Consider the following 19,912-nt stretch of genomic DNA (forward strand, 5'->3'; position numbering starts at 1 on the left):
ATGAAGCCGAAGCCAACGTCGCTCGAAGCGCTCCAAGGAAGAGACGGACGCTGGCCGGTCCAGGACCCGGTCAGACCGGACCCACAACCGGACGCCCCGGTCACAGGCCCGGTCAACCGGGCGCAAACCGGCGCAGCTCCCTCGTACCGGACGACGACCGGAAACTTCGCAGATTTCCGGTTTGCGCCCGGTCGACCGGACCCAGGACCGGACAGCCCGGTCACAGGCCCGGTCAGACCGGACCCAAACCGGATCTGACGGGAATGACCCACCAAACTGCCTTAACTTATCCATTCGCGTACCTGTTCGCCCTTGCTGGCCATGTGTGCCTATATAAGTAGCTTGGACCCCTCCTTTACCCCTTAGACTTGTTTTGAACTCAAACCTACCTTTGAGCTTAGTCTCCCTTGGGTATCATCCCTCTGTAATCAAGGCACCTTGGTTGTTGACTTTGATCTTGTTGAGTGAGATTCTAGTACAAGTTACTCTCTCTCCCTCATCAAGCTCTTCCTCTCCAACCCCAATCTCTCTCCGGGAATTCTGCCGCGTGCCTCTTCCTCGAAGATTCTATTGGCATGGTCCATCGAGCCACGGAGGTAAGCATCGGGTGTATCGGGTTGGTGTGCGTGTGTGAGTCTCGGTGTTCGTCGTGTTCTTCATGTTCCTCACGTTCTCCCACCTCTCCCCTTGGTTTTCGAAGTCAATCCGCGAGATCGGGCCACACACAGGATCTTAGACCTCATCAAGACCAAAGAGATTCAGCGACAAATTCAGGTTCTCCAAGATAAAGGTTACATTCGTGAGTCTCTTAGCCCATGTGATGTTCCTATTATCTTGGTACCTAAGAAGGATGGTTCTTCACGCATGTGTACTGATTGTAGAGCTATTAATAATATTACCATTCGATACCGTCATCCTATACCTCGTTTAGATGATATGCTTGATGAATTGAGTGGTTCTATTATGTTCTCTAAAGTTGATTTGCGTAGTGGTTACCACCAGATTCGTATGCAATTAGGAGATGAATGGAAAACAGCGTTTAAAACTAAGTTTGGTTTATATGAGTGGTTAGTAATGCCTTTTGGTTTAACTAATGCACCTAGTACTTTCATGAGACTGATGAACGAAGTTTTACGTGCTTTTATTGGACATTTTGTGGTGGTATACTTTGATGATATTCTGATTTATAGCAAATCTTTGGAGGAACATTTCGATCATTTACGTGTTGTTTTCAATGCTTTACGTGATGCACGTTTGTATGGTAATCTTGAGAAGTGCACCTTTTGCACCAATCGAGTTGCGTTTCTTGGCTATGTTGTTACTGCGCAGGGAATTGAAGTTGATCCAGCCAAGATTGAGACAATTGAGAGTTGGCCGCAGCCAAAGACGGTCACACAAGTGAGGAGTTTTCTTGGCCTCGCTGGTTTCTATAGGCGCTTTGTGAAAGATTTTGGATCCATTGCTGCGCCGCTGAATGAGCTTACAAGGAAGGATGTGCCCTTTGTGTGGGGCGATGCACAACAAGACGCCTTCATGATTCTGAAAGATAAGTTAACACATGCTCCATTACTCCAACCTCCTGATTTCAATAAGACTTTTGAGCTAGAATGTGATGCTAGTGGAATTGGTTTGGGAGGTGTGTTATTACAAGAGGGCAAACTTGTTGCATATTTTAGTGAAAAATTGAGTGGGCCTAGTCTGAACTATTCTACTTATGATAAAGAATTATATGCGCTGGTTCGGACATTAGAAACTTGGCAACATTATTTATGGCCTAAAGAATTTGTTATACATTCTGATCATGAATCTTTGAAGCATATTCGTAGTCAAGCTAAGTTGAATCGTCGCCATGCAAAGTGGGTTGAATTTATTGAGTCTTTTCCTTATGTTATCAAACACAAAAAGGGTAAAGATAATGTTATTGCTGATGCTTTGTCGCGCCGTTATACTATGCTATCTCAACTTGATTTCAAGATTTTTGGATTAGAAACTATAAAGGAACAATACTTGCATGATGCTGATTTTAAAGATGTGTTGCTGAATTGTAACGATGGTAGAACATGGAACAAATTCGTCCTCAATGATGGATTTGTGTTCCGTGCTAACAAGATATGCATCCCAGATAGTTCCGTTCGTCTTTTGTTGTTGCAGGAGGCGCATGGAGGAGGATTGATGGGTCACTTTGGTGTGAAGTAGACAGAGGATGTACTTGTTGCACACTTCTTTTGGCCACGTATGCGTCGAGATGTTGAGAGATTTGTGGTACGCTGCACTACATATCAAAAAGCTAAGTCTCGACTTAATCCACATGGTTTATATATGCCTCTTCCTGTTCCGAGTGTACCTTGGGAGGATATTTCTATGGATTTCGTTTTGGGTTTGCCTCGTACACAGAAGGGGAGGGATAGTATCTTTGTTGTTGTGGATAGGTTTTGTAATATGGCACACTTTATTCCATGTCACAAAACTGATGATGCTACACATGTTGCTGATTTATTCTTTCACGAAATTGTGCGTTTACATGGTGTGCCAAATACTATTGTTTCTGATCGTGATACTAAATTTCTTAGCCACTTTTGGAGATGTTTATGGGCTAAGTTGGGGACTAAATTGCTATTTAGTACTACATGTCATCCCCAAACTGATGGATAAACTGAAGTAGTAAATAGAACTTTGTCTACTATGCTGCGGGCTGTTTTGAAGAACTTAAAATTATGGGAAGAATGTTTACCTCATGTTGAATTTGCTTACAATCGTTCGCTGCATTCTACCACTAAGATGTGCCCATTTGAGATTGTTTATGGTTTTGTTCCCCGTGCACCTATTGATTTATTGCCTTTACCATCTTCGGTGCAAAATAATTTGGATGCCACACAACGTGCTGAATTGATATTACAATTGCATGAGACTACTAAAGACAACATAGCACGCATGAATGCTAAGTATAAAATTGTTGGGGATAGAGGAAGAAAACATGTTGTGTTTGATGTTGGTGATCTTGTTTGGTTGTATTTGCGCAAAGATCGTTTCCCTGAATTGCGCAAGTCTAAACTAATGCCACGCGCTGCTGGTCCTTTTAAGGTGTTAGAGAAAATAAATGATAATGCATATAAAGTTGAGCTTCCTGCAGAATTGGGTCCGGTTAGTCCTACATTTAACATTGCAGATTTGAAGCCTTACTTTGGTGAAGAAGAGGAGCTTTCGTCGAGGACGACTTCAATTCAAGAAGGGGGGCATGATGAGGACATCCCATCTCTTGATACAACCGATGTACCTACAGCCACACAAATACAAGGACCAATCACTCGAGCTCGTGCCAAACAACTTAACTATCAGGTATTTTCGTTTCTTGGAACTCTTCCTCACATACATGAGAATATGATGCTGCCTAAATCAGATATATTTGTTACTCTTAGGAATGATGGACCAAGCATGGATGAGGAGGACAAGCATTGGAGCATGATCACGCATGGAGGAGATGGCAGCAAGCATTTGAGGATTGAAGATGATGCCGCAAGTGGAGATTTCAGAACTTTGAAGCCACCATAAGAAGAGATGAAGACATGGACGAAATATAGAGTTTCCCACTTCATAATTTCGTCCATAGCATAATATGGTGCTGCGTCACCTTTAGTTTTGGGTCAGGCCCATGTCATTTTCACAGGAATTAAGTCAGCCACTTTTTAGAGTCCGTATTGAAGGGGGAAAGGCCTTTTAGGGTTTGGTTCGGCCAAACCATATATATGGCTGGCCGAAACCCCACCTTTTCCTCCTTTAAATACCCCCATAGCCGTCACGTTTAGACTCGGATTTTGATTAGACTAAAAGTTAGCCATTGATGCAACTCTCGTGTACTTCTTTTGAGGCCAACGCCCAGAACAAGACCGACTATTCGGAATCCCACATTTTTCAATAAAGTTTTCATCTATATCCGCAATATTCTGATTGCATTATTAGTTCTTACTTGTTCTCGATTTCAGACCCTCGCTGGTCAGGCTGATCGCGCATCCGCAATATCAGTAACTCCCGGAGATTGTCCTAGCGATTGCATTGGCGCACGAGCTTTGCACATCTAGTCGGATCGTTAAGCACGAAGTCCACCAACAAATCAACGTTATCATACTCTCATCGAAAGATCGGACACCTTTGCCCTATCAAACAGGAACCATGTGTTTCTTCAAGAAAACCGTGTGCTTCGTTCGTTAGATTCACTTCCATTATTCTTCGCACTAATTGAAGCCATGTTTCATATGTGTAGCTCTGGATATATAGTGTCATTTTGTAATGGCAACTTCCACACGATTAGCCCAGCAGTTACACTCAGTTCATCATCTTCATACAGGATATGCAATACACAGCAGACAAAGAGAACATATATGTACACTGTTTTGATATAAATGATTTGCAACTTTGTACCAATTTTGCCTAGGCGAACTCCACATCGAACTACTCTGGCAAGGGGTGGATAGAAAACGCACACTTCTACAACAAAACCTGTGTAACTAAGGCAGGAACAACAGAGGACATCGAACCACCAAAAAAGCTCAAACCCTTGAACATTCTTGTTTCTGGGTATCTGGCAAAGTAAGGATCAGGGGAAGAAATACTACTCTCTTTTGTCCTCCTCAGCCTCGTCATCATCCAAGCTGAAAGCACTGCCAACACCAGCATTTCTGTCTTTGTCAATTTTTACCATCCCTACATCACCATCAGACCCCTTTGTCAGAGACTGAGCCTCCTCGTCATCATCATCCGCAGCTTCACCTGAATAAGCATATCTGGACATAGGAACGGTGTGTTAATTTTAGGGTGGTACCTAGTCAACCGTTTTCTTACAGCCTATTAAACAAACTCAGATTATGCCTCTTATTGGCAGCAAGCACATAGATTATGCCTCTTACAAGGCTCCAGACCATTACATTCGCAAAAAGAGAGGCTCCAGACCATTGAAAAGGCAAAATATTTACCTTTGCGAGCTTTGGGATGGTGCCCACAAATAGCATAAAACAACAAGCAAAACAAAGGCAAGAACATCCCAGAATGCTGTTATGATCCAGGCACTCTGCCATCTCTCACTGAAGGGGTCCGTCGCTTTGAAATAAACCTGCAAGGAAGCCATGATAAGACAACAGTTCTAAAACACAAGACTCCTAGAAAAATCATGAGTTAGCAGTGAGGACAACTGTCATGCTTGCAAGCAGACTATAATGTAAATTCTGTATCTCTAGATCACGATAATATTTGGCACAAAATGCTAAAAGATGGTGCAAGTAATAGAGGCCCATTGCACATGGTCAGCTAGTCTATCAGCCCATAAACCACATGCATGCGTTCGATCAAAACTCCATGATGTTCATAAATCTATTCATGTCATGCTTTTAGGAGCGGTAGTGATCAGCATACACGAGAGAAAGATCATTCATTGAAAAGATCAACAAATAAAGTAGCATTGCGGTTATCGCCAATGAGACATGTTGACATACTATACTTAACACAATCTTGTACTTCCTCCGTCCAAAAATATAAGGTACCTAAGATTAGTCAAAAGTCAAGCCCTACTAACTTTGACCAAAATTTTAGGAAAATATATCCATATCTACAATATTGAATGGATACTTTAAGAAAATATACTTTATGGTGAATCCATTGATACTGATTTAGTATGGTAGATGCTTATATTTTTATATAAATTTGGTGAAAGTTAGAAGTCGTTGACTTTTGACTGAGGAGTATGACTTATCTTTGTAGCACAATTTATCTAGTTCTCATAAGACTAGCGTGATCCTTTCACACATTTTTAACTTCTTGAACATACCGTTGTTAGAAATTTTGTGAGGAGTTCGGATTTGGAATCTAGGTGTTGCGAAACGGATAATGAGAACATTCCACAAAAGGTGTTGTATCAAGAGGGATATGGCAATCAATTGTGACAGCAGCAATATAACGTATGGATGATAAATGCACTTATGGGGCAAATATTTAAACGAATTACATAGAACAATCTATACTCTGGAAAATGATGAAAACATAGCAACAAATATTTGGGGCAATTTTTGAACCTTACAATGATCGGGGAACTTGGAAGTTAATACATCTTATGGATGCATAGTGAATCTAAAATTAGCAAATTATCTCAAGTGCAGTAGAGCACAAGTTTCATTATGGGTGTATATGATGGAATTACACACCTCATAACCAATCCAGACAACTGAAGCTATGACAGAAACTGCCAATGCATTTGTAAATTTCCTGTATATATCCAATTTCACAGAACTCCTCCTTGCCTGACGTATGAGAAAAGCAGCAAGATTCAGCAACAATACAGATACACAGCTCTTAGGAATCAGGATTCAACAGGCTTGTTATCAAAATTCTAAGCACTTACAACTATATTCGCTAAAAAAGCGCTTACAACTATCCTATTTGCCCTCATTCCGACCACATAATACCCCATGTAATATCAGTATAAAGGATATCTAGCATTGCTAATCACTCATAGATCAGAGTTATAAATTCTCTTGAAGAAATCGATAGTGCAACATTTGAGTCACCAACCTATACCTCTGATACTGGCAGTGCTACCTTTGCCACAAATCAAAAGGTAAAGATGAGATAATATGATTTTATGACAAAATAAAATGTTAATACTTCAAACATGGCACTAAATGTTGCTTACCTGTAGCTTCTCAAGAGTACGGGAAAGAGAAGTGAAAATCCAAAGTATGAGAAAAGCGTCCAAAAATGCATCAGGGAGGACAAGGAAAAGCTTTGCTTTGCCTGAGATGTCATTAATTGTTCCAACATTTTCTGCTATATCCAGCAATTCAGAAGCCAGGAAATATGTAAGCCCAAGGAGTAGAACTTTGGATGTGAGACCTCCCAGAGTTGGGCGAACGACACCATATCCCATTGATATAGAAAGGATCAGTAGGCGGGAAATTGTTTTTCTGATGGCTCCAACAGTTACCACCCAAGTTGTAATTCCAACTGGGCGTACACCACTGCTGTTGAAGTTTAAGTATTCAAAGTACCATAGTGTCATCTCAAACAGGCCAAGGGCAATAACTAAAGTGATCCAGTTCTGGATTGGCAATATATCCCTCCAAAACCTTATGTACTGGCTAAACCAGACAACCATGACTAACAGATATGCTAGTGACATGAAAACATAGAATGTCATCAGAGGTGCCATCCGTCCAGGTAGGTAACCACCAGGATTCCTCCAGACCGTCTTCCCACTCATAGCAAGGCCCCTCAGTTTTGGATCGCAAGAAATGAAGAACAAGTTATACATGCCTGTCTTTGTAATGCGAACTTCCTCATCTTCCAACTTCACTGAGAGGTGATTAGCACTGAAGTGTGTGTCTACCACAACAGGCCAATCCGGATCATCAGAGGATGGCCTCCTGATTACTTCCCCTTGTTTGCAGCCCTCCAGTTTAGCAAGGTCAGGGGTACAACAAATAGACCTCTGTCCACCATAGGCAGATCCCCCAATGTTATCCCTGTCAGCTGCTTCAAATAAAATAGCTTGTACCAGACCTGTACTGTGTGCCATTTTTGCATGCGATTCTGCCGATTCTGCGGTCCTCCAGAAAGTAACATTTATGAACCTGAAAGCAATGTCCGGTCATCTCGTTAGTGCCAAATTCTGAAGCACCCACACACGCTTTTTGGGGAAACATAACTCAGTTCATTAGTACACTCACATCTACAGAAATGAGAACAGTCTATAATTTTATCTGTAACTTAAAAAGAACACTGAAGGAATTCACAGATACAGGGGAAAAGCCTATAAGTGAAACATGCCTAGCTTCATCAGGTTCATGTCAGTGAACTGATCTCAATATTGCACTGCCACAAAAGAAGGTTCTAGGATTCTGTGGCCAATGCCAATGAAAATGATAGTCCTAACTCATGTACATGTAGAATATTGTGGCACCACTGCAATCACCATCAGAACAAGAAATTAAACGCAAACAGGAAAGGACTGTCGATATGCACGAATAGTCTAATGGCGAGAAGAATTTAGGTTGCTGCCTGCAGCTATTAGCATTCCAAATTTTCCTACCAGCCAGGCGTCATTGGAGCAAGCCGAGATACTGAATACACATCCTTGGCAACAAGTTAAAAAATCAGTTCCAGCAACGTCCATGCCTAACCTCTTCATGAATTCGAACCGAACAGCACTGAGCCCATGCAAAAAACGTGTCACGAGTACAGCAAGCGCTGTCCGCAGCGGTTTCCAGAAGCAATAGTCACTGGGGTCTCCAAGCACAGGACAAGGAGGGGCGAGGGAGAGGGGCCTTGGCCTTACTTGATGAAGGAGGAGGCGGGAGAGGCGGGGTCGGACCCGTCAGCGACGATGCCCTCGCTACCGCCGGAGAGCAGGAAGGCGTTGCCCACCTCGCGGAAGGGCTCGCGGCCGTAGGTGTGGATCGAAGCCTCCGCGCCGCCCCACCACCCGCCGGAGGCGGCAAGCACGAGAGCCATCACGAGCGCGCCGAGGCGGAGGCGGAGGCGGACGTGGAGGGGATCCATGGGAAGTGGGGGAGATCTCGAGTGAAGCGCGAGAGGCGTGCGTGTGTGGTGCGGGGCGGTGGTGGTTGATGGTGGTAGATCGGTCATTCCGTTGTAGCTGCACTGCTAATTCTCACCGGAAGCGGGGAGGGGACGCGGCGTGGGGCCCTCTGTGCAGTGGCTGGTGCAGTGATCAACATTACCACTTCCTAAATGCTAAAAAGTTCTCGGATGCTGACTGTCATCGTTCAGCACTCGTTTTCTGTCCGTCGGATGTGTCCTGGACGGCCGATCCAACTCACGCGCGGAGATCCCATCCCGACCATCTGGCACCTAGGTCCCAGATGTGTCGTTCCCATTTCTCTCCCTCGTCGTCTCTCTCTAGTTCACCCGGTCCTCACGGAAATTCTCCTCCAAATCCCCCAATCCTCGCTAGGGTTTCTAGCCGGCGGTGGAGCTCGCGTGAGCTTCAGCGCGCTGCGCCGCTCCATGTGGGGACGAGCTCTTTCGCCCTGATGGTGTGGTGTGTTCCCGCCGTAAGATCCGAGTCGAGCAGCGACCTGCGCGGTGACGGCGACGGAGAGCGAGGCGCGCGAAAGAGCGGCGAGGCACGGATGGAGTTGCGCGTCCGAGTTGAGGAGCGATCTGCGCGTCCGCGGCGAGGCGTGGATCGAGGTGCGCGTCCGCGGCGAGCTAGTCGGAGAAGGGCGTGGCGTGTATCGAGCTGCGCTGAGGGCGGCGACTTACTCGGAGAAGGGCGTGGCACGGGTCAAGCTGCGCGCGTCCGCGGCAAGCTAGTCGGAGAAGGGTGAGGGCGAGTTCTGTTTGCTCTGCAGTCACAGGTTCCGCGGTGGAGGATCCTACACCGAGTACACGAGGTAATCGCACAAATCTCAACCTCTAACACGCGATTCTCTTTCGTGCAACATCTTCATAGCGATTTTTAGTCCGTAGTTCGTAGGTTGTGGGGGAATTCAACTCGTGTTCCGCGGCGGTGGTGCCTACTGCGATTATGCGAGTTAATGTGACAAATCTCCACCTGTAATGCACGATTCTCTTTTGTACTAGTAATTCTCATAGGCGATCTGTAGTTCTTCATTTGTAGGCTGTGTCGGATTCAACTCGTGGTACATACGATGTACTAAGTAGGAAGGTATGCTCTGTGGATTTTCTTTGTTGCACATCTCCTTGTGATTTAGAAGTCCTCATAGTGCCATGATGATGCTTGCTCGTATGTGACAGATCAAGTCTACAGTAGCCACTTGCCTCGAACAAGTAGGAATCTATGTAGGTAGTAGCAAGGCATGCAGGAAGTTCTCTATAGTGCTAATATTTTTGAATTTTTTTTCACGTATGCCATGATAATCCTTGCTCATATGTTTATACTGAAGGGATTTTTAGCATTTACCATGCTCATCTCATGTTCAAACACCAGGATGGTTTCATATGCCATTGACCTAAAATTAGTACCATATATAGGTAACATGTTTTAAAATGGGGTTGATATGGGTGAGAATTATGTAGTTGCCCTGTTTGTTCTTTGATGGCATGAAATAAGTTAATCATCTATGCTTAATGAAGTTGTTTTACCTATCTTATTAAGTTGGCTAGTGAAACTGAAGATGTTGGTTATAACACTGTGCTTAAGTTGTCTTCTCTAAAATGTTTGTCCGACACTATGTTTCACTAAGTTGGTTTCCTGTCAGTAACTAAGTTGGTTCTTGATTGTGCCTAAGTTGGCTAATGAATTTAGTTATCATGTTTTTCTCTCATACCATGTTGGTCAAAGTTGGTTTACTGGCAGTACCTAAGTTGGTTCTTGATTGTGCCTAAGTTGGCTAGTTAACTTAATTATCATGTTTCCTCTCATACCATGTTGGTCAAAGTTGGTTTACTCGCAGTACCTAAGTTGGTTCTAGATTGTGCCTAAGTTGGCTAGTGAACTTAATTATCATGTTTGTCTCTCATACCATGTTGGTCAAAGTTAGTTTACTCGCAGTACCTAAGTTGGTTCTAGATTGTGCCTAAGTGTGCTACTGTCATCAATTACTCTATATTTGACTCACACCATGTTGGGCTAAGTTGGTCCTCCTTCAATACCTAAGTTGGTTCTAGATTGTATCTAAGTTGGCTACTGCCATCAATTACTATGTTTTTGACTTAGACCATGTTGGGCTAAGCTGGTCTCAACTTAGCTCTACTAGGTATCCCCCAGCTCCACCAAGTATATGTTGGAGGCGTCCCCAACTTAGCTCCACGCGCCTCTGCCCTGACCTCCTCCTCAAGCAGCTCCGGCCGGAAACTTCGACCTCCCGTGTTTTGAATCACCAGCTCCAGATAAGGCCGCCCCGCATCCGGCCAGTGCACCTAGTGCTGCACCATGCCCTCCCTGTGTGCGGGGATCAGCTGCATGCTGTAGCGACTACATCGACATCCATCGTCAGTAGCAGCATTAGCTTCAGAAACTTCGGTAACAACAGCAATTTCAGAAAACTACAACGACCTTGCCTTGATGAACATACTGATACGGGGCGACCTTCGGTCTTATCCGCATCATGGTCATCATCAAGAACTACGCTCAAGTCCGACGTTACGGAAGCATGGAAGAGGAGATGGAAGAAGGAGACGCGTCTAGGAAAGCTGGCACCACCGCCATGGAGTGGCCGACACTGCCACCCTGCTCGACGCCGGAGGAAGACGGCACTGTCGCCATGCCTACGCCGACACCGCCGTTCCCACTGCGAAGCTCATAATATAAATCATCCCACTATGCTCTTTGTATGCCTAAACTACCCCTCCTTAGTGGCTCCCTATATATAGGCTCCCACCTCCCCCTTCATTAGGTTAAGACATAACTTGAGTGAGAACTTGGCTTATGCCTCCACCATCCCTCCGGGATTAGGGAAACCCCCTCTCTTAGACACAAATCTATGAGTTGTATCAAGGCACTCCTTATATGATTAGTCTCTCACACTTGTGATTCTACCACGGTATCTCACTCTGTGATTCCACCGATCGTATACCGATCTTCCTCTCGGGGATTCTACCGCGTGTCTCTCCCTTGAGAGATTCTATCGGGATAGTGGTTCGGGCAATCGGGAGTAAACCGGAATTGTATCGGGTTGTGTTGCGTGCGTTCGCGTGTATTCATCGTGTTCTTCGCCGTGTTCTTCGTGTTCTTCCTCTCCCCCGCCTTTCCCTCGGTCAATTCGTGAGATCGGGCAACCCACGTGGCCTTAGGCCGCATCATATGGTATCAGAGCATAGGTTGCCACGAATTTGACCACCGAATTTCTCCAATTTCGCCCAAAAATTTTCCCAAAAAATTGCCCCAAAAATAGCTCGAAATTTGATCTCCGTATTTGTTGCGTTTTTTGTGGTTTTGGTCCACAGATCTGTTGTCTCTAGTGTTGATCTACAACTTTCCCAATTTTCGTGCTCTAATTCGTCCTATATCTCGAGAAATCTGAGGATTTGTAGTCGCTTTTCCGCTCGTGTTCATCGTCCTCCACGAACAGCTCTCCTGGCCGTTTTGGTCAACGCCCGCCCCGCTCCACCGGCCAGGCCACCACCACGCGCAGGCGCGCAGCACGCAACCGAGCCGCCGCCCGCTTGGCCTCTAGCTCCATCCGCTGCTCCCTCCCGCGCTCCACTGCAGCCGCCGCTGGCCGCTCGTCCGTTGGCCGCCGGTCAACCGCCGCCCGCCCGCCTCAGGCCCTGCCCCTGCTCGCGCAGCACCACGCCGCCCACCATCTTCGCAGCGAGCCGCCCGCCGCCCAGCTCGACCTCCCTGCAGCCAGGCCCGCCTCCGCCCTCCACCACGCGCCCGCCCAACTGCTCTAACGCAGCATCCGCAGCCGGCTCGCCACCCACCGCGCGCAAGCACTACACAAAGCTCGCCCGTCCACCAGCGGCCGGCCCTAGCGCGTGCTAGCACGCCCGCTCAACACGCGCGCAACCACGAGCAGGCCCCGCCGCCCGCCCGCGCGCCTACCGGCCAGGCCGCAGCCTCCGGCTCTACCCGCTACGTTTCCCACCCACGCGCACGCGCCAGCTTGATGCCCAGCTGCTGCAACCATCGGGCTGCGCCATCCGCTCTGCTCAATTCCTATTCAACTAGATGGACCTAGCGCGCTTTGCCACGCCGTCCTTTGTTATTATCGTTTAAATTTTTCCGTTTGATTTGTGTGTCTTTGAATTCACAAAGGATCCACTGAATGGCCTTCTTTTTGCCGAGGTACTCTACATATCGGCTGATCCGTAGATACACAAACTTGGTGTTGTAAAAAAAAATAAAACCCCGAAGGACAGAAAAAACAAACCTTATCAGCTATGAACATCGCATGATCTCATGGCGATAAACTGAAAACGATGGCAAAAACAGTCATCACCAGTGTGCATCCATCACAGGGAAGGTTAGGTATAAAAAGTTTGACGGTAGAATTTAAATAAGTGAATCAATAGAAGAGTACAAAGTTCCTAGAACAAAAGGCTCGAATTCCCAATCCAAAACATCAACAACTCTTCTGCCAACCGATTGAATAATACCAACCGAGGCACAAAACTGCATTCGACACACTGGTGGAGCCATAGCACCTGTTGTTCCACATAGGGTGCTTCCACATAGGGTGCAGACCTCTCAACGAAATAGAGGTTGTCACCTCGACAGAGTCAAACAGATTTTTTTATATGAGAGTAACAGATTTTAATACGGCTCAACAAAACAGGAAAATAGAATCCTCGGGAGGCGGGATCCGTCAACCGGCTCAAGGGCGTGCTCTTAAGCTGCCTTTTCTGAAGCTGCTGGATCAGTAAGATTCTGCTTAATGACAGGTGACCCGAAGCCATTGATCAACTCACAGCCTACCACATGCACAAAGAAAACGTTACCTGCTTTTAAACAATATAAAAGCAAGATCTGAACTCCTAGCACAGGCGGCGCGGTCTTGATTTGGTAGCACCAGCCGTTACAGTGGCCGCATTGTAGTTTGACTGAGCCGCACACAAATACGAACACTTCGACATAAAGTATCTATAAGCTAACCCTCCTTCTGCATAGGACCCAAGAACATGGTAGTCTCTGATTTCTCGGCGAAAAGAAATGCTCGAGATTTGGGGGTAAAGCCAGCAAGAAGAAAGAATCACTAACTTGAGACATCCATTCCTCGTAGACCCAATCACGTACATATAAATGTAATTGTAGTACGATCATGCAGATTGTTTGTTCTCTTACCATATAATTTTTTAACAAAGTGATAACGACCCTAGAATGAATAATCATACCCGCAAAAAGAAGTTGTTGAGTTTTTGTTTACCATAAAGTCTTCATAATCACTTACGACTCCTACAAAGTATTATTGGATAATTAATACGTAATAATTAAAAGAATGTGTTATCTTCTTTGCATGTACAGTTAATATTTTTAGTGATTACTTGATACTATTTATTTGAAAGTATTAGATAAACATAATTACTTGGTTACTTGTATTTTACCGATGCTGCATCATTGTAAGCAAACATGTCTCGGAACATAATAATGGAACATGTAGGTAGAGCTGTGACAGTATCAAAATGTTTCAATGATGTTTCGAGCAAAGGGAATAAATATGATGCAGAAAAAACTTGTTAATATGGATATTTATATTTATGCGTTATTATCAACTAAAACAGTAAAGTCACCTGACATTAAAAACCATGACACACAAAACCACTCATCAGAAACCCAAATTGGTTAACAAAATCATGTGTTAAGTCTTGTGTGTACTGAAATACAATTACTAACATTGCGGAGTAACGTAGGAGCTTTTGCATTTGCTGAAACAAGCACCGTTTGTCTTCTCAAGCTAAGAGGATTCTAAATGCACTGAATAACATGCAGTACAAATAAATTGATAAACAAGAAAATAGCTTTTGTGCAGATCATATTCTCTAAAGTTTGGTCCTGCATAAAATTCAGAATATGCATAAGAATATAAGAGAACTTACTCTCGTATTGTGCCACTACAAAGAGACTTGTATCTAACTACCATCCAGATTGTCATGTACTCCCTTTTAATAATTTATCACTTCTTTTCACTGCATCACAGAACAAGTATAGTAAATTTATAGGGAAGATAATTGTGGATAGGTAAAAAGTGAACGATCAATAGAAAATCGGGCATAACATCAACACTAAAAACTACAGTTCTACACAAGACATCTACTGATTGCGGGTACAAAGAATGTCCCAAAAAATGCCATTTAATAATTGCAGGTTTGGAACAAATTTAGTAAACCTCTATACATATCACTATCTTTATGAACGATTCCTCAAGCAGTACCACAACTGCTATAGTTGCTACATAATATGAGGCTAGGTATGGTCCAGATTATGGAACCGATATTGATACATGCTTTTTGGTAAATACATGTACAGAAGAAAAAAGATTGCTGTTTTTTCCAAAGTGATTTTTTTTACGGTTTACCAAGCGAATTTTGGGTCTTCTATACTGAGTGGACTTCAGTATAATGCGGAGTGAGCTATTATTATTTTAACATCATAGTTTTTCTAGTGAACTTCAATATTTTACTACGGGTGAATTTAACTTTCCACGCGGACAAAATGAATGTTGCCAAACAATAAATCTGAACTACCTCGAAAAAGCGGTTTTTACACAAGTAAATAAGCGCGTGCACAAACTGCCTAAAATAAATGTGTCGCTGACATTTTCTTCTCTTCTTTTAGAGGAACGTGAACTTCCTACCCTTCAATGACGCCTCCAGCCTCAAGGCCAACTGAATGACTGATATCGCATCACATTCTGCTCACTACGGTCTGAATGATCCATGGATCTCTGTACATAAATTTGAATCCAAAAGCTGTATGGATGGTAGCTACATACATGGAGGATGTTATTAAGCTAGCTACATGATCGAACTGATTAAACCATGCATGTATAATAAAACGAACCAATAATGTATACGTCTAAAACTTGAATACTTGAATTCTGATGGAAGGGTGCATAGTTGCGTAGAAAAACTACATACCTGACAAGAACTAAGACCATTGGAAGTTGTAGTTCATTTCTCTGGTTACAGGAAAAACAACAAAGTTGAATTTCGCCTAATCAAGAAACAACGGCAAATAATCGAGTGAACCACCTGCGGATGAGAAGTGAGCTTTGGTTCTCGCCTACTGTCGCTGACAATAGAAGAACAAAGGGAAGTGTGCACTTGTGGAAGCGGCACATGGGTCCGGAAGGCTGAGAAGTAGTTCACATAACCAGGAGCAGTTTGCATCAAAGACAACAAGAAGCCACACAGGAGCTCCAACAAAGTTCACTTTGCTGCTAAATCAGAAGAGCATCATTTATCTCTAGCAAACTCATCACGTATCAACAACATCCTGATAATCAACAAACCATCAACGAGAGAACATGTTAAAAATTAAAATCCAAGCATGAACATCTACAGGAGTCCGGTTGAGTGGTCGGAAGAGTCCAGCGGTGACCGTAGGAAAGGGGCCACGGGGTTGGCACTATTTTGACAACGACATCTGAAGAGTCACATCCAACGATGGAAAATGATTTTGGGAAGACCATGATCAAGGTTGGGTGGGATCCTTTACCGGGTCGAGAGGCAGCAGAGTCGCCGCCGGTGCCTGTCCCCGCAAGGGGAAACCCAACCCTAGCCTCCTTCCTCTTTTCGTTTGGCCCTCTCACTATTCTCTCGTAGACCGAACAAGAGTACAACAATCAAAAGGAACCACACGACCGCAGACCCACCAATCCGGTGACATAAGAACGAAGCCAAACTCAAGCGCAGCATTCCTCGAGCGGGACCCACGACAACAACCCTTGAGATGCCTGCAGGCGCCGAGGACCCCGGGAGCTTAGAGCTACGAGGATATCTGGTTTTCAGTTTCAACAAAATCCACAAGACCAAGCACATGCCCCAAGGTTTGATTGATGTGGAAGACAATAATGCGAGGCTAAGAAAAGAGAAGTAAACAAAAACTTATTCAAAGATGTTTGCTCTTTGGTAAAGGATATTACGAAATAACACGGAAATCACGATACGTGCATCTCAGATACTTCCGCAATCCCATTAATTATGAAACACGAAATTCAAAGTATCAAGTGACTCAACAAACTACTGAATAGGAAATATCATTGTCCATAGAATAAATTCATCCTTTTCCCTTTTGAGTGCACACACATCCTGAAGGGCTAATCCAATAGACCGCCTTTTAAATTTTTGCTTAGCTATCCTAAACCTAAATCATAAGTATATCATGGAAATAATTTGCAAACTGGTAAACCAAACATATATAACACACATGAGACGACAAAGTACACAATTTTTATATCAGCATAGGGAACATAAAGGTCGCATGAGAGTATGAAGACCTTAAGTATTTAATAAAACCATAAATAGCATATGTTTATTTGTACAAACGTGAGGCTTTTAATCTGAGCTCCTGCTACCATAAAGTCGATTGTTGTCTATATTTGAAAGCTAAATTCAGAAACAATTTCTGTTTCTAACATCGGGAAATTTATGAGCTCCATCATTTGAAAACAAAATACCATTCAGATAAGAACAATCAACAAATCTCACATTTGAGATAAATATATGCTTCCATAAAAATAATTAGTATCCTAGGTATTCACAGAAGTCCGAGTAGACAAATAAATTCAAGTAACCGCTTTGACACTACCAATTCATCATTAGCCATATAATTCTTTACATGGCCTTCATGTGTGGTATAACCATAGTGAGCTACCACCTGGCCTCAAACATCCTTGCGCAAAATTATTAACTTTCTCGATCAGAGAATGAGCACTCTCAGCAATTATCATCTTATAGATATGCCCAAATTTTATCAATTTTTCTACTTGGTTCCATTAGTCAAAGCCCTGAGACTATCAACACCACAATGGTCTTGAGCAGGTAAAGATTATTATTATCTTACACATTCATAGGGATGAAGAATATGTATATAAGATGTTTTGGTAAGTCACATCACGGAGGGAGTAATGTATATAGAATATAAATGTAGACGTGAAAAAAAAGAACATGTTATTAAATAATTATCACTGAAAAATCTGGTAGTTTCTCATGGTTAATCATAGGGCAAAAAACAGATTAATTATATCTGTTAGTAAACTGGAACAATGAGTTAGGTGTAAGAGAATACATGTCCTGCTACATTGAGTCAATCCACTGTCATTCTACTTGCTACATAAAACTAAGAATTGAGAGAATAGATAAAGAAATGCAATGCACCAATATGGCTGTAGGCACATGGTTGAATAGCGGAAGATTAAATATGTGCAGGGACAGGCATATGCCATGTCCATACTTAGTTTAGAGAGAAGTAACAAACAAATATTATTCAACCAGTATTCCTAAGGCTAGGTAACCAATATGCAGAAAACAGAATTCGGGTTATGTACAGTACAACGAAGGAACACATACTATTCTGAAGTATGTTTGTCCAATAATTTTTTATTTTGCATGCTCCACAAAATAAAATAATTGAGCATATTTGCATGGACTATTTTAGAAACTATCTCCTTTTTTATTCTTCTGCAGAGAACTCAAACACATATAATTTTGGCTCAAATTTCATATGTTCAGACGTCCAAAAAAATATCCAGCCTCAGAACTTCTACAAACTTACACATGCATGATATTCTACTATTTCCACTCAACCTGGTGCACGCACACCCATGTACAGAAAACCACCTCGTGGCCTGTACTACAATTTATGAAAGAAATATATATTGAACAATACTGCAAGATAACCGGAAGTCATGCAAAAAAATATAAATAGAGATTGTCGTACTATGTAATTCACAGAAATAGTTAAGGATGTTTTATATATGACAGATTAATTCTTAGAAAAATCCATCAAAATATTATAAATAGAGAATGCATACGTCTTATGTGTCAACAAGATAGCTTCTTGAAATTGGCTGTGAGCTACAATCATGAAAAATATACTACACAACACATTATTTCTATGCAACAGACCGTGAATATATTTCATTGGCTCTTGCAGATTTAATTTGTTTGCAAATACCTTGCAATGTATTACTGAAGCAACAATGATAAACGAGACAGCGGATCTTACTGCAATTCCAAGCGGCCGCCGGTGGAGTATAGCGGCAGCAACAGCGGTGACGCAACCTAAGCCAAGCCTCCTCGGGTGAGGAGTTCTTGTAGCAAATCAGCATCTAATGCCTCTAGAATAACATGGCTAAAATGTCAGACCTATCAAGCAAAAAAGAACACGAAAATTCAACACAGTTGCCCACAAAGAAAATTGACCTTCAGCAAAAGGAAATGCACGACATTAGGCTACAAAACAATGGCAAAGTATACATATTGAACCTTTCAAATCGAAATCATTCTCCAACCCATTCCCCTATCTTTAATACACTGAATCGGGAGAACAATACTCAAATAGTCAAACACCAGGTCATGATCCCCTTCCTGAATAGGGTTAACAACTTAAGATGCCCATAGCTGGTCTCCCTGCACAACACACTCGAATATCCACCTACCCACTTCCTGCACAACACACTAATTCGAGGCCTCCATGTGATATAAGCTATGGAAGACGGTTACAATGGATGAGGAATTGCGTCCAACACAAATCCAGTCAATATCAGCGTCACAGTTCAAACAATCGCCTTGAAACAACTGAAGCTCTCAAATTTCCAATCCAATCCAGTACGAATGGGGAGAGAATGAGAGAACGGGGACGGATGACCTTACAGTGTTGTTGGGGTTGATGTGACTGGCATCGGTGGTGAGGCGAAGAGCGCGAGCGATGCGGCGTAGAGGGCGCAGAAGTAGTCCATGGCCTCGCGGTAGGCGATGGCCACCACACGGCAGTGCCCGTCGCTCTGCGGCACCGGCGCCATGTCCGCCAGCTCCGGGACGCGGACACTCATCCTCGCCTCGTCTTCCTGTCCCAACGACAACGACACCATGGATGGAGGACTCACCAAACAAGATTTCGCGAACCAGATGCGCGGAAGTGGAGAGCCGGAGTTCTACCGGTCGCCGTGCAGCGGTGCAGGACGAAGATGATCTAGGGATTGGAGGAGGAAGCGAGGAAGACAATGCGTGGGTGGAGAAAAAATGGGAAAATGGTCAAAGGAACCGCCTCAGATCAGGCTCACGATCCAGGCCGTTGCCTCCTAAATCCACGAACGGCCAAAGCAGTAACACAGCGGCCACGTAGGCCCAACGAAAGCGACCCGTGGAGCACCTACAAGCGCTGCCAACCCTGGGAGCTTAGAGCTCTTAGAAGATTTCAGTTTCCATCCACGCAGATTTCCAGTCGACTCCAATTTCGCGCAAGCCGACCCGCTCCACTTCGCGCAGAAAAATTCCTGAC

General features: G+C 43.7%; 1 protein-coding gene and 2 long non-coding RNA genes across 4 annotated transcripts; all 3 read right to left on the bottom strand.

Annotated features, from left to right (window-relative positions):
• Positions 1-4,314: 4,314 nt before the first annotated feature.
• LOC127295084 (uncharacterized) lies at positions 4,315-8,624 on the bottom strand. Its single transcript, XM_051324994.2, has 5 exons — positions 8,318-8,624; positions 6,677-7,613; positions 6,189-6,284; positions 4,968-5,104; positions 4,315-4,778 (listed from the first exon to the last, which is right to left on the bottom strand). The coding sequence occupies exons 1-5, from the start codon at positions 8,539-8,541 to the stop codon at positions 4,607-4,609; spliced, it is 1,566 nt and encodes a 521-aa protein (XP_051180954.2). The 5' UTR covers positions 8,542-8,624; the 3' UTR covers positions 4,315-4,606.
• A 4,312-nt stretch (positions 8,625-12,936) lies between these two features.
• On the bottom strand, positions 12,937-15,877 carry LOC127295083 (uncharacterized). Of its 2 annotated transcripts, none has more exons than XR_007847518.2 (2): positions 15,547-15,877; positions 12,937-14,595 (listed from the first exon to the last, which is right to left on the bottom strand). It is a non-coding gene; the product is annotated as an uncharacterized lncRNA (long non-coding RNA). The 2 variants fall into 2 exon arrangements; XR_007847517.2 differs by having other exon boundaries at positions 15,264-15,877.
• Positions 15,878-18,953: 3,076 nt separating this feature from the next.
• Positions 18,954-19,641, bottom strand: LOC139830587 (uncharacterized). The gene is made up of 2 exons (XR_011743259.1): positions 19,570-19,641; positions 18,954-19,478 (listed from the first exon to the last, which is right to left on the bottom strand). It is a non-coding gene; the product is annotated as an uncharacterized lncRNA (long non-coding RNA).
• Between the last annotated feature and the right edge of the window lie 271 nt (positions 19,642-19,912).

The sequence above is a fragment of the Lolium perenne genome, chromosome 4 (genome assembly GCF_019359855.2).
Source record: "Lolium perenne isolate Kyuss_39 chromosome 4, Kyuss_2.0, whole genome shotgun sequence".
Lineage (NCBI taxonomy): Eukaryota > Viridiplantae > Streptophyta > Magnoliopsida > Poales > Poaceae > Lolium > Lolium perenne.